The sequence below is a fragment of the Microtus ochrogaster genome, linkage group LG4 (assembly GCF_000317375.1).
Source record: "Microtus ochrogaster isolate Prairie Vole_2 linkage group LG4, MicOch1.0, whole genome shotgun sequence".
Lineage (NCBI taxonomy): Eukaryota > Metazoa > Chordata > Mammalia > Rodentia > Cricetidae > Microtus > Microtus ochrogaster.
Genome location: NC_022030.1, coordinates 2,705,667 through 2,729,010, shown reverse-complemented (window position 1 = coordinate 2,729,010; position 23,344 = coordinate 2,705,667). Strand labels below are relative to the sequence as shown.

The following is a 23,344-nucleotide window of genomic DNA, read 5'->3' as shown; positions in this document are numbered from 1 at the left end:
GGATTGTGGATTGTATGGAAAACATAGTTTTAGCATATATGTCTCCCACTTCAGTGAGCCAGAAATTCCTAATCGAATTCTTAGAGTAGTCATTCTATCGTTATAATAAAATATTAAAATACAAGGAATTCTGCTTCCTGTGTTTCCCAAGTCCGTTGGCCTCACACTTCATAGACGTATCTTCTAAAGGAGCAGATGCCAAGAGCAAAAGACCCCCAGCCCTGCCGCTGGGCCCATCCCCTGCACATGTGGAGTCATCTGCTCCTCTGACACTCATTTAATCAGCTTTAACATGGCGGGTTCACCTGCGGGGTAAATCCAGGTAACTGACGGTGCACAAATATGAACGCACGTTTTAAAGTTGGAGTGAAAAGTCAGGGTGCACCAGAGGAAATGTGTGAACTTATAGGGGCAGCAACATTCCTGCCTCAGAGTCAGGCTATCTGGATTCCCACTAGGCTTTTCCAGATTGTTGGATAAGAATCTATTAGACAAATTACTTAATCTCTAAGCCTTGGTTCCTCATTTCTGACTAGGGGCTAAGGGAACCTAACCTCAAGTTGTTTTGTAGATGAAGCAATACCTGTGCAAATGCTTTAAAAATTACCTCATATGTACTAAAGAGCTCTCAAAATATTTTTTGGCCTATTTCGATGAGAATATTTGATGTTACCAAATGATGAGAAACAGAATCAGCTAAACCATGAAATGCAGGTCAGGTATGGTGGCAAATACCTAAGGCCAGCACTTGGGAGACAGAAGTAGGAGGATCAGGAGGTCAAGAACATGTCAGTGATATGATGAGTTCAAGGCAAGCCTGGGTAACCTCTGACCTGGCCTCCAAACCAGACAAATGAAAAACACTTAAATGAAAGATCAGCAAGCGGTGTAGGGGCTGGCGCCATGCTCCATCTGGGCTTCACTTTGTCAGAAGGTGTACACAGAAGCCAAGCTTTGCGTATCTGGGCTGGGTGCTGCAGGGGTCCAGTTTTCTCCTTCTGACATTTTGGTAATAAAAGAAGGAATGGGTAAGGCTTCATCCTGCAATGGCCAAGCGCTAAGGCACACCGAGTTCAGCAGTCGTTCATAACAAGTCTGCTATAGTCGGGGTTAGTATTGAGGTGTGTAGTTCGGTTCAACTGGTTTTCTACTGAAATCTATTTATATCCTCTATTGAAAAATAGGATTGCCCACTGCATCTGTGAAATAGACTAAGGTAAACTTAGTCTTTACTTCATTTTTTTTTCCCAATTATAGTTGGTTCGGATCTATCTTTATTGCTATTACATTGATTTTCTACATCTCTTTCAGAAAATCTCATCTTGTCTTGGCCCACAGTTTATAACTTTTTCAATAATTTTTTTATAAACCTTTGCCTGAAAACTCTTGTAATATCTGCTAGTTTAAATTTTGGCTATATGATTTTTTTTGCTAAATATTTAGGGTTTTTAAATTGAAAATTGGCAGCTATTAAGTATATTACTACCCAATATAGAGATTACACAATTACCTAATTAAAGCATTGGGAGTTTCCCTTTCAATACTCTATTGCTAAATCAAAAAGTCAAATTACTTACTGTGTAATTTCGTCTGGAGAATCGAAATGGCCATCATAGTTATAGTCGAATATCGGCCCACTGACCACATTCACCCCGTTTCTCTCCACAGCGTGTTTTACAAGGAGAGCCGCATGGAAGTAGTCCCACATTCCTAAGATGTGAAAGAACGGACATTTTAAAGCAACTGCTTCTTCCGAGCAGCTCGAAGTGTTTTCCTATGTTGGTGCATTTAAATAGAATCGCATTCCACCTCGGTAGCTGTCAGTGGTGACCGGATGGGCTACACAGTAGTTCATGTGGCAAAAATAAGCATCCATGTAGATGATAACTCTTTATTGCTTTAGTTTCAGACTCAAAATTAGAGCAAAATGTGTCTCCAAATTCCTTCAACCATGAGACAACAGTCAGAATACACATGCTGTCTTGTTAATCATTCTGGGGTATATTTACCCTACTTATGTGAATGTTAGTCAAATTTAGCTTTATGAATAACTCTTAACAGTTAAGAAATAAAAACAAAATTTTAAAAGCTATCAATTTCTAACAGCAAGTCAAAATTGTAATTAGTCGAAAAGAAACTGCATCAAGAGCTGGACTGTGGTGGCTCACGCCTTTAATCCCAGCACTCGGGAGGCAGAGGCAGGTGGATCTCGGTGAGTTCAAAGCCAGCCTGGTCTACAAGAGCTAGTTCCAGGACAGGCACCAAAGCTTCAGAGAAACCCTGTCTCGAAAAAAAAAAATGAAAAAAAAAAGCCGGGCGGTGGTGGCGCACGCCTTTAATCCCAGCACTCGGGAGGCAGAGGCAGGCGGATCTCTGTGAGTTCGAGGCCAGCCTGGTCTACAAGAGCTAGTTCCAGGCCAGGAACCAAAAGCTACGGAGAAACCCTGTCTAGAAAAATAAATAAAAAAGAAAAAAAAAACAACAAAGAAACTACATCAAGAGTTTTGCACCTGTATTTAAACTAACAGAATAAAAGGATCATATTAAAGCAACAAAACATAGGTTCAGTTTGGCAGTCTAAGGAGTCAATTTATCAGTTTAAGATTAATACATATATATCACTGGGTCTGTAATCCCAACCACCCTGTTGGATTAGAAAAAAAGATAACAAGTTCAAAGCCTGCCTGGTCTACAGTGTGAGTTCAAGGTCAATCTGGTCAATTTATCCAGACCCTGTTTCAAAGTAAAGATAATAACAGGCTGACCATAGAAGTTTGGGTACAAAGGCCAGGGCAGAGCCGTGGGTCAGAACAGAGTGCCGGTCCAGCATAGGTCCAGCATAAGTCGAATGGCCAGTGTGGGACCGGGGAGGCTAGGCACTTACTTTTGAATTCTTCGTACATTGGAACCAAATTGCTTGTAATTAAAGCATCATACTGACTGTTGGAAGCTCTATTGATTGCTGTAAAACAAAAGTACATGTACTTTAATATAAGATTTCCGTTGACTAGTTCTTTGCTTTCATAAGCCTCTTTGTATCTATAACTCCAAATCCCTGAAGCATGAATCTATTAGTCAACTATTTTTGTTCATGACTTAAAAAAATCAGAGTCACATACCAGGAGTAAACCCATTTCCAGAAACTGAAATTGTTGAAATTCTCATGAAAATATAAAAATGACATCCCCTGACAAACAGGAAAAAAAGGTTTGAGTTTAAAAAAAAAAAACGCCACTGGTTTTCATGTGACCTCAAAAGAGATCATTTCTTTAAAAAAAAAAATCAAAACAGTTTGAAGTTCATTTACTCCTTAATCTACAGTTCAAAGCTCTCAGATACAGAGCCAAGCTGACAGACCAGGCTCCAGGTCCCGTTCTCTGCACCGAGACGCAGCTGCGTTCTCTGCAAGGACCTGAGCCCAGGCAGTATGCCAGAGATAATGTTGTCTTAGATGCTTGCGTCACTTTCCCAATATCCTTTAGTTGTAAAATTAAACTTAAACCTACTGAACTCTCTAAACATCTGGGCCTCGTTACAGCTAACGTGTGGTTCCCACAGAAAAAAAATTTATTAATCTTTAACGAAACCGTTATACCACCCCTGGCCAGCCCGTGACCATCGAAGCCTCTTAGGCAGCCCAAGCAGGTCATTTGGCCGGGGAGTATATGTTTAACGCGCACGCCACATCCAGCTGATTGAGGGCTTTCTAGCTGTTGCTCTAAAAAAGTGTTTCACTAACCAGGAGGATAGAGGAAGCCATGGGTGATATTCTTGTCCGCTAAATAGAAGGAACATTTTTGGCTTTCAGAAGGAGCAACCCTGACATCAGCCCGCAGACAGTCTGGGACAGTGGGAGGAAGAGGTGATGTGTCTCCCTGTTGAAAGAGAGAGAAGGGCAAAAAAAATTACACCCACAGTTGTGGCTCGCCCACTGCCTTATTTGGTTTGTGACTTCCCTAGACTGGTTTTCATTTACCCTCTTCCTATTTTCTTAGTGAATCAGATCTATGCTAGCAACAGGGATGGATGTGTTCGGTTATGTTTTTTTGTGTGGTTCCCTTCTGGTTAGGGGACGTTGGGAGGACAAATCAAATATACCTTGGAAGAGAACATTTGCAAAATAAAACCTGAGTTTTAGAACTGAGAGTAAAGAAAGAATGGGAACTGTTGCAGAAAAACAAAATGTTTTTCAGGATTGGACTTCTCTGTAAGGCTATGTTTGTGCATGCAAATAAGAGGGAGGTGGAAAGCCTGGTCAGGACGGGTGGTTCAGTGGTTAGCAGCACTGGCTGCCCCTTGGTTGAGTTCCCAGCATCCACACAGCAGCTCACAACTGTCTGCAACTTCATTTCCAGGGAATCCGACATTCTCTTCTGGCCCTGTAGGCATCATCCAGACAGTTGGTGTGTGTGTGTGTGTGTGTGTGTGTGTGTGTGTGTGTGTGTGTGTAGATAAGAATTAGCTACATTGTTTCTAAACTGGGCGAGAAATTCTAATAAGCATACAAAGAGCTGTGGTTATCTAAACATATAAAATAGAAATATATTTTATACATTGTACATAATAGATGCATTATAACACAAATTAACATATACGAATTTGACAAAGGGTTTCAGGCATACCAGGCTGGCCTTGAACTTGCTATATAGCCAAGGATGACTTTTAATTCTTGATCCTCCAGACCTCCACTTTCCAAGGGATTACAGGCATGTTCCACTAAGTCTTATTTATATGGTGCTGGAGAATAAACTCAGAGATAATGCCTTCTGGGCAAGCAATCTACCAACTGAACTACATCCCCAGTCGCCAAACATCCTTATTTTTGAAGTAGAATAAGTTTGTAAGGATAAATTATAAAATAGATTTAAAGGATATAATTTCATTTTTAATCACACTTAAAGACTAATACTGAACCTCATCCACAGAATTATTCTGCAAATGTTGACAGGACTCCACATGCATGATGACAATGCATTCTGTGGTCACCACATTTGAGAACACATACTCATAAATAGGTAAAAAAAAATACTACTTGCTTCCATTTTTCAGGGGCTTTGATATTTTTATTCTATACTTGATGGATATTTTCCTGAAGAAATAATCTTGAAATAATACATTTAAAATGAAAACTATGCTAAGCTTGTCCTGTTTCTTATTCACTGTGCTGGGCTTACAGCAAATGTTAGCTACGGTGTCTATCTAATCCGCGAGGCTGACAGTTGATGACAAAGGAACTAGGGAAGCCAGGCGGGGACCGGAAATGTGGGCACACTGCCATGCTTCAGCAGGAAAGCACTTCTCGGGAGCTTAGTACCGTTTTCATCTGGATATTAAATATGTACTGTTGCCTTTGCTTTCTTCTAAAGCTTGTGAAGAAACATTAATAATGAAGACCCAGAAGAAATTACAAGAAGCACTCAGAAGTTAGTTTGAAAACAGTATGGAACTTCCTTTAAAAGAGAAACAAGTGAAAACTAGATCTACCATGTATATGACTCTGTTCCTAGGTGTTTGTTAAAGGGCTCCGAGCCAACACACCACTGAGATAGTTAAAATCTTGTTTACTGCAGGGATGATTCAGTACAGCTTTGCAGAGGCACGGAGAAAGAAAACATACTACGTATGCACGATGGAATTTATTCTGTCATAAAGAAGAATAAAGTTACGTTGTTGCAAGAAAAGCAGATGCAACAAGAGATAAATATATTAAGCAAATTCAGGAGGTCTCTGAAAAACAATTATATGTTTTCTATTATGTGTGGTTGTGTTATTTATATAGATACATAAAATCATGTATGTACATATGACATGAAAGTAGAAGTCAGGCCATCTAGGGCAGCAGTTCTATGCCGGTGGGCTGGATTAGAAATGTCCTTTCTAAGCTGGGCAGTGGTGGCACATGTCTTTAAACCCAGCACTCAGGAGGCAGAGGCAGGTAGATCTCTGTGAGTTCAAGGCCAGCCTGGTCTACAGAGCTAGTTCCAGGATAGACTCCAAAGCTGCAGAGAAACCCTGTCTAGAAAAACCAAAAAAGAAGTAGAAAAAGATAAAAGCCCAGAGGCAAAAAGTAAATAGGATAATTTAAGAATAAAAAAAAAAAAAACGGCTAGAAATAAGCCAAGCTAAGACCAGACATTTGTAAATAAGAAAAAGACTCCATGTGTGTGATTACTTGAAAACTGGGAGGTGGAGGGGGGCTCAAAGAGCCAAAGAGCAATACAAATAGCCAACTACACTATAGTTTGTCCTGCAGTAAAGTCAACAACTGTGCATAACTCTATTATTTACCTGATGGTACAATTTAAAATGACTTGTAGTTAAAAAAAAAATGTCTGTGATGTGTATTGTCCCTAGCTATTTAAAAACTTACAAACATGATTAGTTCATAATTTTCAGAACCCAAGAGGGCTTTGCAGTAATTCCCACTTGGTTCAGCAGCAGGGACTTGCAGTAAGTGTGAAGCCCTGAGTTCTGATCCCCAGCCCTGCCCTGTAGCACACGTCTGCAATCCTGAGGCTCCTTCAGCACGATGCAGTGGAGGCAGGAGAGACTCTGGAAGCTTGAGTCCAGCTATCCTTGCTTACTCAGCCATGGACAACAATGGCTTTGTCTCAAATAAAACTAAAGATGAGAACCAGTACTTAAGGTTGTCCTCTGACCTGGTAGCCACATGTGCACCCACAAACACACACACACACACATACACACATAAACACACACACACACACACACACAGAGTTTCCAATGATGTGGGAGATGGGTACATACATTATGTATAGTGTGTGTGTGTGTAGTGCATATATATATATATGAATATATGTGTATATTATATTATAAAATGATAGATATTTTTCAATATTAACTTTTTAATCAAAAAAGTTTTAATTTCATACCACATTAATGAAGTATCTTCATTAAATAACCACCATAATTCTTGCTTTATTTTCATTATTTTTTTTTATCTAGTTAGACAAGTAACTCAAATCCTCCTACTGAGTAGACCCAGAAGCAACACCAAAACAAACCCTGACCAGATTTAATGTTTCCAGAAGTTGTTGTGGGAGGACCATGATTTCAAGTCACAATTCCTCCCCCAGAACTCTTCTGTGATAACAACCAAAATGACAACACCCACCCAAACCACAGAAAAACACAGACACCGTAAAACTTAAAGACAAACCAATTGCGCCCCTGCTCCAAAAGTGCTTATTTAAAGCTGGATTTCTCAGACGCACGGCTGATCTATGACATTATACGTGAAGCTCCAAATACGTGATCCTCCTATGTAATTTTCTTCAACCACAACACACAGAGAGAGTAATTTTTGAATTAGAAAGCAGAAAATTGCTAGAATTCCATCCTGTCACATGGAGGGCAACAATATACAAACACCTCTGTGGGATCAGAGTATGGACAGGGTCTTTTGGTAACACAGATGTTGATTTTACAATACAACGAAGGCCTTTACTGATCACCTAGCCTGAACCCAGATACAATCTCTGCCTTTGGCATCCTCCACTGCCCTAGTAAACTCAAGAATGCCAGGTGGCAAGGGAAAGCATCAAAAACAAGCATCCCCCTTAACTCCAAGCAATCCCTGTCCCCTGGACTTTTCATAATCACGGACTGGACAAGGAAACTGACCTTGAACTTGCTGTCCCTCTCAAGAGCAAACACAAACCGGAGATTATTTTAAGGGAAGCTGAAAAAAACAGCATAAACACCTGAATAGTGTGCCCATTAAGAGAGTAAAGGGGCTACCAGCCTACATAGGAACTCAGGTAACTGTATAATATTTACCCATATTGGGAAACAAACATTGGCACCCTGTTAGCAATGGTCACAACTGAATCACTGTTGGCTGTGAAGCTGGCTTTCAGGACCCAGACAGCTTTAACGGGTAGTAGAAAAATATGCTTATTTTAGATAAACTAAATGTAGCCAGTTACTTTCTTTCTATAAATGAAGTGATCCCCTTAGCAAGAGCAGGAATAGTTAGAGTTTGTCTTGAGGTTTTGGCTGTTAAATACTATGATTTTTCTACACACACGCAGATACATGTGTCACACACACACACACACACACACACACACACACGACTTCTTGGCTATTTCTTCACTCTTCTGCTTGGTGGTACAGCTTTGTCCCTACAGCACTGAGACTAATTCACCAAATCCACACCGTTCAGTGAGCAGTTCCCGTCCTGTAGACTTGAAGGAAACCTCTCCCCCTACTCAAGGAGCTCAAGGCTGGATTTCATCCACAGTTCCCTGATTGCTAATGAGACTGAATGACTTGAATCACTTTTACTGTGCATTTTCTAAGCTGCCTCCCATCGTCTTGTTTATGTACAGGGGTTGGCTATCTGTCAATTAGACCATCGTCTTGTTTATGTACAGGGGTTGGCTATCTGTCTTAGACCGTAATTGCTAGTCATGCTATTTGTCACTCGTTTCTATATCCAACGCAAATTCACTGTCCCTTCTATGATTTTCATTTCTACATATAAGAGCATGAATAATTAAGTTCCCTTGTAATTTTGTTAGTATTAGTCCCCAAAGCCCCAAGGTCATAAAAATATAAATGAAAAAAAAAATACAGATTTGCCTATTGTTTTTAGGCCTATAGGTCAGTCAGCAAGCTAACTCTGTATATAGCATGAGGCAGAGATCTAATATTTCCTTCAGATGGGTACCCAACCATCTCGACACCATTTAGAGAACTAGGAGTTTACCAAAGAGTAAATAGGGAAGGAGATTTACCTAAGCAAGTTCTCAACTTCAGGCTAAAGAAACCTGTGACACAGAACACATGTACAATGTTCTAGAGTGCTAGGTCCTTCCAGGGAGGGCTAGATAGCACTTACACTGTGCCTCTCACAGCTCATGGCACACAGGAAGATGCTTATTAGATAATCCGAGGGACAAGAAGCTTTATATAAGTCACCATCACCTCCAAGGTGCACCTACCACCTACTCTAGGGAGAGCAGGAAGATAGTATGATCGTTCTTTTGCCTCTGTTTGAGTCGTTTTTTTCATCCCTCCTTACCTCTCAGAAAACTGGCCTAAATTGTTATTTCTAATTTTTCCAGGTACAACACAACGTCTTCCTTCTCTGTACCCATATGCCACCTATGAGGGCCTTTATATCAGAACTGTAGCATTTCCTTGTAAGTGACAGATAGTCTGTGCTCACTTGTGAACTCTTCAGCAAACCAGGACCCAACCCTTACAGAGTTTAGAGTTCAAATCTTTCCGCTGCCCACTGGTCACCAGGCTCCAAGCTTACCGGGTTGAGAACCGTGTATGAGCTCCACATGGCCATCTTCATATCTTTGTCAAATCCACTGATGTATTGCCTGTGGTAAAGGAGACAGTGCTCTTTGTTCTGCTGTATCAGCCTGGGCCTCCCAAATGGCAAATTTGCTTTCGTTGTTGCTGTGACTGAAACAAAAAGGATATAAAACATTTGTGACATCAGCAAAACGGTACACAGTGACTTCCACTCTCCGAATAGGGGTTATATGTCAGGGAGATGGATTAATAGTTTGCAGCAACCCTATGAGATGGGTTATCATCTTGTTGTGCCCATCACAAAGGGGAAGTTTGAACAAGTAACTGGGCCAACCCAGGGTCTAAGCAGAGACCTGAAACCTGCCTTCTTTAGCTCCTTGTTGTTGAAGAGCTTGATCTCTGTGAGTTCGAGACCAGCCTGGTCTACAGAGCTAGTGCCAGGACAGGCTCCAAAGCCACAGAGAAACCCTGTCTAGAAAAAAAAAAAAAAAAAAAAAAAAAAAAGAGCTTACAAAATACAGCTTAAAAGCAGCTTAAAAGGAGGCTCAAAGCTAAACGTACATATTTTGGAAGGCAGATGATTCACCTCAATAACTGTCATAGCCACCCTGACATCCTGTGCCTCAGGGGATGGTGTTTGGAGGTGAAACTTTTAGTGACATGTAACCCTTGTAAGTGGAATTGGACCCTCAGAGCTGAGACCCTGGAGAGAGTGACTATCCATTTCTGCTATGGGAGGTTCTGATGAGGAAGCAGGAGCCTCCTGCTGGAATCTACTTGCACCTTGACTTTGAACTTCATTTGCAGAACTTCGTGAAGCAAATTGCTGTTGTCAAAGTCACCTTGTTTACAATGTGTTAACATCCTGGAGAGCTGAAGAGAGTTTATTTGTTTCTTTGTTTGTGCTTGTATGTTGTTATATTTCTCATCCAAAACATCTGAACAATATCTAGAAAATCACATTTCAACTGCACATGGGCAAGTTTTTTCTTATCATTCACCCCCAGACAATATACCAATAGCTATTCTCATAGCATTTATATTGCTATTTGTTATTGTAGGTAATTCAAAAATGGTGTAAAGTTTCTGCATGGATATGCAGAAGTCACATGTACATACTACACCATTTTCTATAAGAGCTTCAGCATCCTCTGACTCAGGGCATCCGCAAGGGGTCCAAGAACAATCTCTATAGATATTAGAAATGACTGTATCCCTAGTTTACCAAAGATGCAGCTGAGGAACCCTGACTTTAATACTTAGAAAGTAATACATGATGGCAACAGTGATGTAAGAGATGCTTCTAAATTCTTTCCACAGACTTTTAAAAAACTTTACAACTACATGAGGAAGGTACAACTACTGTAGATACAACAAAATTAGATGTCCCTGAAGTGAGACAGTAGGAAAGCTACAGAGATCAGGTTCAAACTCAGCATTGTGATCTGTTCATATCTTCGAAAGGGAAAAGAAGACATGGATGAGGCACAACCATTTTAAGGATGTTCCTGGGAACACTCTAGCTTCAAGCTAGCTACCCTGTTATTACAATTCTATATGTGTTTGCCTGTTCCTCTTGTATAGCGTCCTTAAAATCTACATTCAAAAGTTTTTATGAGTTTAGTTTGAAAACCCTTCAAAGGGCAATGTTGTGTATTGTTAGCTCACAGTTTTTGCTGACTTACTGTCTCCATTGCTGAGATTTAGCATTTGATTAACTTGCTCGACTTGATCATCCTGCAAGGTGAGAGAGAGAAGGGAAGAAATAAGTCAGTGTTTTAAACAATGACCAAGAATATTTCTGCAGCAATGGCACAAAGTGCTTTACCACTGAACAAAGAAACAAGACTAATTTGTCATTAAATTCCAATTATGTCACCACTCAGAAACACAGAAGTATTTCTGTCACTGTGTGTGTGTGTGTGTGTGTGTGTGTGTGTGTTAGTGTGTGTTTGCAAAGATATTGTTAATTTGGAAAAGCATTGTGATAACAACTGGGATTAAGTTGGAATGGCTGCATCCTAATGCTTCTCAAACTTTCCTGTGAATACAGATGCCTGAAGGACTTGCTAAAGTTCAGATTCTAGGACTGAGCGTTGTTGGCAAACGCCTTTAATCCCAGCACTCGGAAGGCAGATGTAGACAAATCTCTGTGAGTTCAAGGCCAGCCTGATCTACAAGAGTAAGTTCCAGGACTGGCCCCAGAGCTACACAGAGAAACCCTGTTTCAAAAAAAAAAAAAATTCTGATTCAGCAAGCCTGGAGGATGGCCTGAGATTCTGCATGTCTTTCCAACCTAGAAGAGACATATAGGCCAGTTCTGGGGCCACATTTTAAACAGCAAGAGGCATTCTTTACAGAAAGGGACTCTGGGGTTACAGTCAGATAGGCTTGCTAGATCTTGAATAGTAGTATACCTCACTTCTCTTGGGCCTCCTTTATCTTTAAAATATGGAACACATTGCCCATGTTATGTTATTAATGAATTTTATGGCAGTTCCATTGAAGTTATCTGGAACAGGAAGTAGGAAATCACCATCTGAAGATATACACACAGAAAAGGACTCCACGCCCCTGCAAGGACCTTTTCCAATGGAATTACCATTTTTTGAAAATTTTTATTGGAATTCGATCCTTTAAAGTCTTCACCCACAACAATGGAGAACAATTCCTACCTTTGTCATTTACATTTTAAGTTATTCTTCTGATTCCTTGTTTTAGCAGTGAAAATTTCCCTTATCAACAATGTCCTGATATCTGAAGCCTTACTTCTGGACCTAGCGCAGAGCTTGCTATATTAAAAAAGACCCTCACAGTATGTACTGCCAGTTTTCCAATGTTCTGCGTCCTGGTAGATTCTACACCACTGTTCAAACAATGCCACCCAGCACACACACTGCTGAGTGTGTCTAACCCCGACTCCCTCTGTTCTATGTATCTGAAGAGAGCACCTGATCCTTAAACTGTAAAGAAATGGCTGGAGAGATGGCTCAGCAGTTAGGAGCACTGACTGCCTTTCCAGAGTTTGATTCCCAGCAACCATCTCAGAGGGATTTGATGCCCTCTTCTGGCATAAAAGTATATATGCCGATAGAGCACTTGTGTATGAAACCAATATTTTTTTATTTTTTTATTTTTGGTTTTTCGAGACAGGGTTTCTCTGTGGCTTTGGAGCCTGTCCTGGAACTAGCTCTTGTAGACCAGGCTGGTCTCGAACTCACAGAGATCCGCCTGCCTCTGCCTCCCGAGTGCTGGGATTAAAGGCGTGAGCCACCACCGCCCGGCTTGAAACCAATATTTTTTAAAAAGAAAAATGGTTTGAATGGGAACTCAAAGAGAATGTCAAGATTACTATTTTGGATGTCTAAGGTGAGTTAACACACAGGAAAATAAACCCTTCTTATAATGCTGTCCTGTTCCCAGAATACACTCACATACCTAACCATAGAGCCCCTGCACTGTACTCTCTCACTTCTTGAGGGTCAGAGAAACAACAGACAGTTACTCAGCAAGCGTCCAAGCCAAAATGCCAACTCGATGGCCCCTTTACATCCTTGTAAAGACATGAAGCTGTTACTTACAGTCTGCAGCTCAGAGCATGAGCAGTTCAGTGTGTCTGTAGGCAGTGGAGTAGAAAAGCCACAGACAGACGGTGCTGACAGTTCTCCTGCATGAGACGGCTCATAAAACGGTGCCTTCAGAAGATGGTTTAGGCTCCCATGTGTGCCGTTGTTTGGTGCTGGCTGGATGTGTAGGAGATCTGTTTTTTTTTTTTTAAAGTAACAGTAATAAGTTCAAATTAACTTGGACTGCGAAGGGAACAACTCTTTTGTGGGATATGGGGGCCGGGGAAAGCCACCCGGAGTTTAATATCTGTTATAAAGTCCGCTGCAATGTAGTTACATTAGGACTTAGTTCACTGACCTCCATCCCTCGAAGTCACCAGCCTCTTGTCTGTCTACATGGGGGCACTCTGTATGATGAACCACAGTAACTTCCATGAACTTATTTCTCTAGGGACGAACTGTGTTACTTAAAAGATCATTTTGCCCCTTAAGCACACTGTGAATGTTAAATATCAAAAGCCATAGTCTTTGTTGTTTGTTTGTTAGTGTTGTTGTTGTCAAGACAGAATCCTATTGTGTAGCCCTGGCTGACTTGGAACTGGCTGGCCTGAAACTCCAGAGATCCACCTGCCTTGGCCTCCCTAGGCCTGTGATTAGAGGTGTGTGCCAAAATAATGTTCTGGGGCTGGAGAGATGGCTCAGTGGTTAGAAGCACCGGCTGATGTCACAGACCCTAATTTCCAGCATCTCTATGGCAGCTCCCATTTGCCTGTGACTCCACTTCCAGGTGATCTAACACCCTCTGCCCTCTGCAGGTATCTGTACATACACAGTGCACAAAAATTCACGAAGGCATACATACATATACATAAAGAAAATTAATAAACTTCTTTAAAAAGCTATACTATTAGTAAAAATACATTTCTGGAAAATTAATTTAAAATATTCCAGTCTACTTGTGTAATTACAAAAATTCTTTAAGGATAAATATTTTTTAGCCTAAATTAGAGGCCAGTGAGATGGCTCAGTAGATAAAGGCACTTGCTGACAACTCTTATGACTTGAGTTTCATCCCCAGGACCCACGTGATTCCCATAAATTGTCCCCATGCAAACACACACTTAGCATAATTTTTTTAAAAAAACAACAAGTTTTGTTCTTCATTTAGAGAACTTTTTCTATTTTCCCTATAAAAACAATCATATCAAATATTTTACAGGCATCGTCACTTTTAGAAGCTCCGGATGATAATGGGGTCATTTGAAATTCGGCCAAACTAACCCTTTTTGCTGGAGAGGGTCTTCTTCAAGTCTAGTAAACTAGCTTTGGTGAGACAGATAAAAGCAAGCCACTTTGCCCAAGCATTAATATTCTCAAAGCTGTTAAAATCTACTAAAAATCACTATTAATGTTGGTAATAAATTCTTCGGTTTTCTCTAAATGAGCAAAGACATTGGGGGAGGGTCAATACAGCTCCCCAGTGAGCAGCTGTTGATTGTCTCTTGCTGTTTTTGCAGCACTGTCTGACAGCCAACATGAATGTTTTTCTAACACCAGCTTATCTCAAACACTCCACAGGTGCCTTCCTGCCCAAGACTGCGTGATGGAGGAAGGTCATTGGTTAAAAAATAAAGAAACTGCTTGGCCCTCATAGGTTAAAACATAGGTGGGTAGAGTAAACAGAACAGAATGCTGGGAGGAAGAGGAAATGAGGTAAGACTCCTCAGACAGACGCTATGCTTCCCCTCTCTGGGCCACAGGCGATGAAGGATGAAGGATGGACATAGGCTAGAATCTTCCCGGTAAGCGCATCTTGGGGTGCTACACACATTATTAGAAATGGGCTAGTCCAAGTGCGATAGTTAGCCGAGAAGAGGTTAGATATAATGGGCCAAGAGTGTTTAAAAGAATACAGTTTGTGTGTTGTTATTTCCGGTAAAGCTAGCCGGTGGCGGGAGCTGGGTGGCGGAATGCAACCCGCAGCTCCTACAACAACTGCGGCTGAAGTGCTCGGCTCCTGATGGCAGAGCCAAGTTTCAAATACTTCCTAGTGAACGCGGTATTGTTGGAAGCCACTGCGAACTGTAGTTGATCCTGTAGTCATTCCCACCTGCGGCAGAGAGGAGCCACTTCCCCTCCATCTAACCGTGACTGCAATTGGTAAAAGAAGCACAAGTCTCAAAAAACCGGTAATTGGTTCTGGGTGGTGTGATTGGTCCAGACAAATGACTGTGATTGGCCCAAACACGCTGCAGGTCACTCAGTGAGTGGGCTGGAAGGTGGTCTCCTGCACCGCCTCCTCCCCTGATACTACAGTCTCAGCACCCCACCCTCACCCCCAAATAAGGCTTGTCTTGCATGAGTGGTTCTTCTGGTCTAGTGTCAGTACTGCAGACTGGGTTTGTAGCACAAAGAAAGCGGCCACAGAGCCCATGGGAAGACAGCCGAATACTAGAGGCAATAGAATAGCAGTGGCAGCCAGTGCCGAGCAGGCAGCAAACCAGGCTGTGAACGCCTCAAAGCAGGGGATTGCTTGGCAGCTGAAGAAGGCAGTAACTAACAGTGGTACCCCAACCTCCGGAGTGACCTGTCTAGGTGACCCAAACAGTCCTGGCAGAGGCAGCCACACTGAGTAGTCTGGCACCAACCAAGCTGAGAAAGCAGCCTGGGCACAAATAAGGGTGGTGGAAAGAGAAAAAGATGCACGTAGTGAGAGAGTGGACAGTCCATACTGATGAAGGATAAACAGCAATTGGGAGCCAGAAAAGAGAACATGTGGATCTTGGCCACCAAGGGAGCTGCAGAGGGCTGTCAGGTCTCAACCTAGGGTCTCAAAGTCCAGCCTGAGTATTTGTTGTACACTGCTGCTGCCAAGGGCCGGATCCACATTACCTGCGTAAGGACTGAACACTAGAGGGCGCTACCCGCTGCTGCTTTGACTACAGCTGTTGCTGCTGCTGCTCAGCAAACTCTGGTAGAACTAGATAGAAATAGAAGCTGCTAGAAGCTAGCGCTTGCAGAGCTCCTCCCTGCCTACCTGCGACTCCTGTCTGGCACACAGATTTCTGACCATCGTCTCTCGGGCTTGCCTCTCTCCCTTCCTAAAAGCTCGTTGTACCCTAAAGTCTCCGAAACACATGTAGAGATAGGAGAGGGAGTTTCCTTTTTCAGGGCCAGTTTGAATGAACATGTTCCCTTGACCTAACTTCTTCAACTTGTTTTTTCTGTAGCACATTCAGTGCTATGAATCTTTGATTCCAGAGACAGCCTACCACCGAAGACCTCCCTGAGCCCTATCGAATTTCTTCTGATCACCTCAACAAGGCCAGCATCCCTGATCCAAGCCCAGCTCCGGGAATCAAGAACTTAAGTTGCTAAGACTAATAAATAGTTTTTAAAGTCTTATTACCCTTATGCATGTATTTGGATGCTGTCTATTTAACGTATTTACTGTGATGGGGAAGGGCACGTGTGCAGGGATCCGAGGACAACTTGTGGGAATCTGTTCTCTTCTTCTCCCATGTGTATTCCAGAACTGGACTCAGAAAGCACCTCTACCTGCTGAGCCACCTCGCCAACCCCCACCCTGTGTTCAAATAGAGACTTTTTGTCCCTCTAAGTCACATTCAGTTATGACGAGCCAAGAGCAAGATTAAGAAAAACAATCGTGAATCTGTCTGTGTCCAACTGACAGTGAAATTGCAGCTCCTCCTTGCTCCCTGCTCGGGCGATCTAAGTGAACAATCTGCTGGTGTCGTAGACCAAGGCAAGAATGTAGAAGGAGGTTTGGTTCCTGGACCACTAATTCTTCACAGTTTTATAACAGTGTAATAACAAGTGTCGAGCAAAAGGAAACTATATTACCCCCATTTAGTTTCAGAAGACTTCTCTTGTAATAATAGGAAGGCACATTTTAGTTGAGTTTGTATATGTGTGTGTATATGTATACATGCATGCATGTATGTATGTGCATGGGTGCAAGTGCATGTGTATGTGTGTGCATATAGAGATCAGAACTGATGTCAGGTTTTTTCTTCAACCTCTCTCAGCTTCCTTCTTTGAGACCTGGTCTCTCAGTGAAGCTGAACCAGCTGTTTAGACTGGCTGGCCAGTGAGCTCCAGGGATCTCTGCCTGAGTCTGTTCCATCAATGACCACAGGAGTGCTGAGGGTCTGACCTCCAGTCCCCATGCTTGTGCAGCAAGCACTTTCCTGACTGTCATATCTCCTAGGACTTAGGTATGTTTATCTTTTCAAAAATTAGAATTGTTATTTTATTTTTCTAATTTTTTCAAATTATCATTTAATCACTAAACTATTTTTCAAAATCTTGGCTTCCTAAGATACAAATTTATCATTATTAGTAAAGCAAAAGGAGTCACTTATGTAACTGAAAAATTCTGGATAAGAAATCTTCCTTGTCTTTCTGCTTCCCATCTTCTTAATGCAGGGCAGGCAGCCTTCAACTTATCCCTAATTTCAAGTTAGGAATGTATTACAAACTCTGTGTCCTTTTTGTGAGCTGACTTAAACATACTCACCACACAGCAGATTATAGACTTCAATATTTTCAAATGGTTCAATTTCAACGCTGTCTTTAAAGCTGGGTCCATGTGCCAAAAAGATTGCCTACATGGTAAGAGTTATTACATTATTACTAGATGACATCTAATTCACAAAGTGCAGAAAGAAACATACATTTCTGTTGCAGAATATTCATTTACACTGTGAAGATATGTCTTTGCCAAGGCACCTTCGGATTGGTTTAATAAAGAGGTAGATGACCAATAGCTAGACAGGAAGAATTTGGGCAGGACTTCTGAGGACAGAGAGGACTCTGGGAAGGAGAAAAAGAAGAGACAAGCCAGACACCGAATGAGTCTAACACACAGAGTAAGATAGAGATAAAATCACATGGTAGAACATAGTTTAATAAAAATGTGGGTTAATGTAAGTTATAAGAGCTAGTTGGCAACAAGCCGCAGCTAAAGGCCAAGCTTCCATAATTAATGACACGAATTCGTGTTATTATTTGGGAGCTGGCTGGTGGGACAGAGAAAGACTCATTACACATTTCCTTCTGGGACAACCCCTCTTTGCTCCTCAGGCCTCTGTAAGAATCTCTTTTAGGGAGGAGAAATGATGTTTAAAGCAGTTTCCACCTGTTATCTGCACCAATCCCTCTCAGCCGTGATGCAAGCCTTATCTCCAGCATGACTCTCAACTGCTATTCAATATCTCTCATTGCACAATGACTATGCCCTTCAGACCTGCATGCCCAGCTATTCCTTCCCAACCAGCAGCAGCCAGTGTCAACAGCTTCCAGTAGTTTGCCAAGGCTCCCTGTCCCCAACAAATGATGATTGCCCCAAACTAGGGCCTCTGCACTGGTTATTTCTTTTTCATGGGACACTCACTGTTCCCCTTAATTTTGGAAAAGTTGTTTTATCATGGAGTCTCTGCTCAAATGTCACCCAGGATCATCAACTCTTTCCCACTAGTTAAATCATCCTCAGAGACACCTACCCCAAGCCTGCCCCAAACTGCTCTACGAGTTCTCTGTACTACAGCACTTCACCCTCTATGCAAAACCACATATTCCCTCTGTGTTAGGTATTTTTTATCTCACTGGTGCCTTGTTTCTATTTAAAAGCTGCAGGCTTACCTCCATGCTCTTAAATTCGTTGTTGTAGCCATGATTACCTCCTCCACAGCTTGAACTCGATGGGCCCCTGTGAAGATGTGACATGATTATCCACTGGTCAGGGTACTGATAGAAGATGCTATTCTAAGTCAAACTTTAATGGCTATTTATTTAGCTTCTGTTTTCAAAATCACTTTTTTTTGCAGACCAAATATGTATGTTTTCATGGTCAAATTCACAGCCTTTGATAAACCAAAGAGTAAGACAGAAAGAACGAGACTTCTAGCTTTTACAAAGAGAACCCAAAAGTTTGCTAGCTCTTGGACATTGACAAGGAGAGATACTAATAGGTATGGATTCAAAGACTTTACCTTCAAGGGGGGTGGAAATGGATCAACAGATAAAGGCACATACCATCAACCCTGAATAAAATCTGATCAGTCTCCCGGACTAACATGGTGGGAAGTGACTACCAACTCCTGAAAATGGTCCTCTACCTTTGCACACACACTGTGAAACATGTGCCCACACACAAATACATGTGCTTGCTCACGTACATGCACAAGCAAAATAAGGAATGCAAAACAAAATTTTATAAGATTTTATGGTCAGACTCACTTTTGTATATCAAATTCAGTTTGAATAGGAAATCAGTGATTTAGGAATAGAATTTTTTGAAACTTGGGGAAATGCTGATTCCTGTTTTAAGGTGGCAATGTCTAGGAATAATATGAAGCCATAAACAAGGAATACTTTGGAGAAGTTGCTAATAACAGGGTAAGACATCTATAAATTCTGCAACTTCAATGTTTATTTTTAACTTCCTGGAATTTCTTCCATAAGCTGTAACTTCATTTGCTAAATGACTTTTCAAATTTAATTAATTTGTCAACTTTTTCACATTTTAACATTTGAAATTAGTGTTAAATTCACCTCAAGTCTCCTGGTACTTACCAAGGACTTTCTACTTTCTCCAAAATCTTAAGAAAGTGAATTCTTAAAATACAACTTTTTCCAGGAATTTCCAGGAAATGGCTTATTTGATGAAGGGCTTGCCATACAAACATGAGGAACTGAGGTCAGATCTCCAGCGCCCACATAAAAGCCTGGCATGATTGTACATGTATGTAACCTGTGTCTTAGTGCTGTGTTGGGGCTTGGGAAGGCATTCAGATCTCCAGATCTTCCTGACCAGCCAGTCTGGCCAACTGGAGAGCTCCAGGTCAGTGAGAGCTTCGATTTCAAACCATGTGAGAAAGCAGCAGTAGAAGCTATCCTCCAGCCTCCACCGGAACCTGTGCGCCCACATGCACACAAATGCACTACACCACACACACACACACACACACACACACACACACACGTATATACACACATACACATAATCACACATGCACATATACACACATGTATTTACACACATACATATACACACATACACACATGTATACGCACACACATACACATACATACACACACAATGTATATACACACATACACATTCATACATGCACATATACACACATGTATTTACACACACATACACACACACACATACACACACACACATACACACACAGTTGCCAATAAAATTTATTCCACAAAAGAAAAACACTTGGTAGGCATAAGATTAGTTTTTTCGAGTCCCATTAAGTAGCTACGTGGGCAGCCAAGCCTTGAACACACAGGCTGATACCGTAGGTCAGACCTCACTGCTAGTTTTTGAAAAGGATACAGAGCTCATCATTTGGAACTGGGCTTTGGCACATTGTGTCTACAGGCATCATGGTGGCCGGACCCACTCTAGGTCATGATGTACCAATGGCCTCCTAACTTCTTTGATTTCGTACCCCAAACACTAAATATTTGGCGACTGCCTCTCCATTTATCTGTGTTAAATTACTAACATCTTATATTTAATAGTAGTTTAGTTTGGCTCACATATTTAAAGGACACATTTTTCGAAACTGTGGGCTTGAACACAAAGGGCTAAGAAACCAATTCTCAAGGAGAGGCTATTGCCCTCTAGTGACAAAATGAGGAACCGCAGCCTGGTCAAACTGCATTTTCCGGTTATTTTTACAGAATAAATTCAGTCAAGTCCCCAATTTCTCTTCCTTCACACACATATTGAGATGGATGACCCTGTCCTCTTTCAACTTGTCTTTTTTTTGTCTAACATGTATTTTAACCGCTGTCCTCCCTTCACTCTCTTCCCCACCAGCGTTGTGCTGGGCTGATACCGATGAGGCCAGAAAATACAGAACGACACTGATCCTGTTTATATTCACTCATACATATAGGAAAAAATGCTAAATTGCTATTTTAAAACTCAGAATCAGGTTGGGTGTGGTGGCACATACTTTTAATCCCAGGACTCAGGAGGCAGAGGCAGGCCTGAGTTTCGGGCCAGCCAGAACTATGTAGGGAAAACCTGTCTCAAAAAAATAAAACAAAACAAAAATCAGAATTACTTCGTGACAAGAAGGTAGATCTGTATTTGTTCTCTGGCTTCTTTACTCAGAAATAAGTGTCACTATTAATTAGTGACCCTGGCCATTAAAAGACTATTTTATGGAAGCCAGGGAGACTATAGTCTTAAAGAGCCAGCTAACCATTCCGATGTTACTCAGCCTGGATGACGACAAAGCCTTTACTCTGTCAGGATAGACATGCGCTGTCACTCGCATCTATCTCCAGAGCACCTGGAAGCAGTTTCATCCTCCCTCCATCTTTTGATCTGGTTTGAAAATTAAGACGCGAACGGCAACCATGTCACAAAAATATCGGCAAAGAGGAAGTGGCGGGTAGCATGAAAAGGCCAAGGCATTGTGGGTGGTCAGAGACGTTTGCTCCTAACTAGAGGGGAGAGCTAAATAGGCATACAGACACAGATGTTTGGCTCCGAGAAGACAAACCTGGCAGCCAGCCACTGCCGATCCACCATGAGATGCACTTTGTCGATTCTGACATGATTGGCATAGTGCAGTCGTTTCGGCAAGTCGGGAGTCAAGTAGGGTTTGAAATGTTGATCAGGTTTCCGGCACTGGAAAGAAAGGATAAGCTTTAACTTTTAAAACTGGGTGGTGGTGTCAGTGCACACCTTTAATCCCAGCACTTGGGAGGCAGAGGCAGGCAGAATTCTTTGAGTTTGAGGTCAGCCTGGTCTACAGGGCTGTTAAACCGAGAAACCCTATCCTAAACAAACATAAAATGCCTTAAAGCAAAAGATTTTAACAATTTTTAGAAGTAGATTTAGTGCTGGACGAACGGCTCAGCAGTGAGGGCTCTTGCTGTGCCTGCCAAAGACCTGTTTGTGTGTGGTTCCCAGCTCCCACATGGTGGCTCCCAATCACCTATAACTCCAGTGCCAGCAACTCCCATACCTTCTGACTTCCTCAGGATCTTGCAAGCACATGGACACATAAAGCCATTCAGGCAAACATACATATAAAATTTTTTTTAAAAAAAATCTTTTCTAAGTAATTTCAAGATTAGCTAATAAGCTAGGAATATTAACCCTGTTATCCACAAGACCAAATATTATATTTATTTTATAATCATATTATAATCATAATTACCAATTTAAATTATAATTATAAAGTTATAATCATAATTATTGTCATATTATTTATAATCATATTGTATTTATCATTACTACAATCTTTACGTTGCAATAAAATTTTGATTGAATGTTTGATGTCTTTCTTAAATTTGTATGCTTGGGTATTATCTAATCTACCACAAATTTCTCCTCCCTTTTTTGACAGAAAATTAAGTAGATTTATATAACAACTTCAACTTTTGAGATTAAATTATATGTTAACAGATATGGACACAAATATACAAGTCAGTTTAATTGTACCAAAAAGTCCCATCAAAATTGACTCCTCTGACCTTATAAATAACTATTTCCTTAGCTTTCAAGTCACTTTAATAACTTTTGAAACTAAAGATACTCTATTTGTGAAAAGCTCATGGGTTCATCACAAATTAGTAAAATTTTATTTGAAAACTTGTTTGATAATTACTATTTTAAAACTTTAAAAAATGAAAACCACATTAGTGTCTATTCATGCAAAGTAAAAATGGAGAAATGAGAAACAGAATTACAAAGAAACTTTCATACCCTCGATGAGAAAGAAAATGGGAAAAGATCAACATGTAAGTAAGAATATGAGGAAATAAAATTTCCTTCTTTATTCTCGTGTATTTTAAACCACGGTATCTCATCTTAGCTATCAAGCTTGAGTGTCTGCTATCTCTTAGGCAATTTACAGAAGAAAATGAGGAATTATGAGATATGACATACAAGCAAAATGTAAAAGAGATACAGGCAGTGGGAGAGTCAGAGAAAATTATCAAACGAGAGAGGAAAGTGATGAGTTTTTTTAACAGGTCCAAGCATGGCAAACACGGCACCGGTAGGTTTTGCCCGCTCGCTTGCTAAACCATTAGATTACATCCCTATTCCTAAAGCCAGCTCCCAGCGGTTGTTCTCTCATTTTTTGCCACCAACTCAATCCTGAGACCGAACACCAAGGTCCAGCAGCCAAAATCAACAATTTGGCTATACTGGCTGGCCCGTCCAATCAGGACTTACCATCTCACCCTAGCACAGAATATTCCTTTACTCCCTAAAACACCTGATGTCTTTGTCGAATACAGATGCACCCCCATCCCCCGCTTGCCCCTCCAGGGTAATAAATCTCCTTGGAGCCAAGCATTTGGTGTCTGGGTGTGTTCTGTATCAACTCTGAGGCCGCCTTATAGAAAGGAAGTACTCGAGTTCTCAGTAGCCCTCATTGTCCGCTATGTTCAGCAAGTCCGGTTTTATCCCA

General features: G+C 41.2%; 1 protein-coding gene across 1 annotated transcript in view; it reads right to left on the bottom strand.

Annotated features, from left to right (window-relative positions):
* The window catches only part of Enpp3 (ectonucleotide pyrophosphatase/phosphodiesterase 3), a 74,982-nt gene that overhangs the window by 2,573 nt on the left and 49,065 nt on the right, over nucleotides 1-23,344 (bottom strand). Inside the window, exons 15-23 of the mRNA XM_005360913.2 lie at nucleotides 21,422-21,549; nucleotides 18,525-18,591; nucleotides 17,401-17,488; nucleotides 12,876-13,054; nucleotides 10,980-11,031; nucleotides 9,290-9,444; nucleotides 3,740-3,875; nucleotides 2,885-2,962; nucleotides 1,578-1,710 (exon numbers count right to left, since the gene is read on the bottom strand). Coding sequence (XP_005360970.1) covers nucleotides 1,578-1,710; nucleotides 2,885-2,962; nucleotides 3,740-3,875; nucleotides 9,290-9,444; nucleotides 10,980-11,031; nucleotides 12,876-13,054; nucleotides 17,401-17,488; nucleotides 18,525-18,591; nucleotides 21,422-21,549 — 1,016 coding nt within the window. The remainder of the gene's footprint in view (nucleotides 1-1,577; nucleotides 1,711-2,884; nucleotides 2,963-3,739; nucleotides 3,876-9,289; nucleotides 9,445-10,979; nucleotides 11,032-12,875; nucleotides 13,055-17,400; nucleotides 17,489-18,524; nucleotides 18,592-21,421; nucleotides 21,550-23,344) is intronic.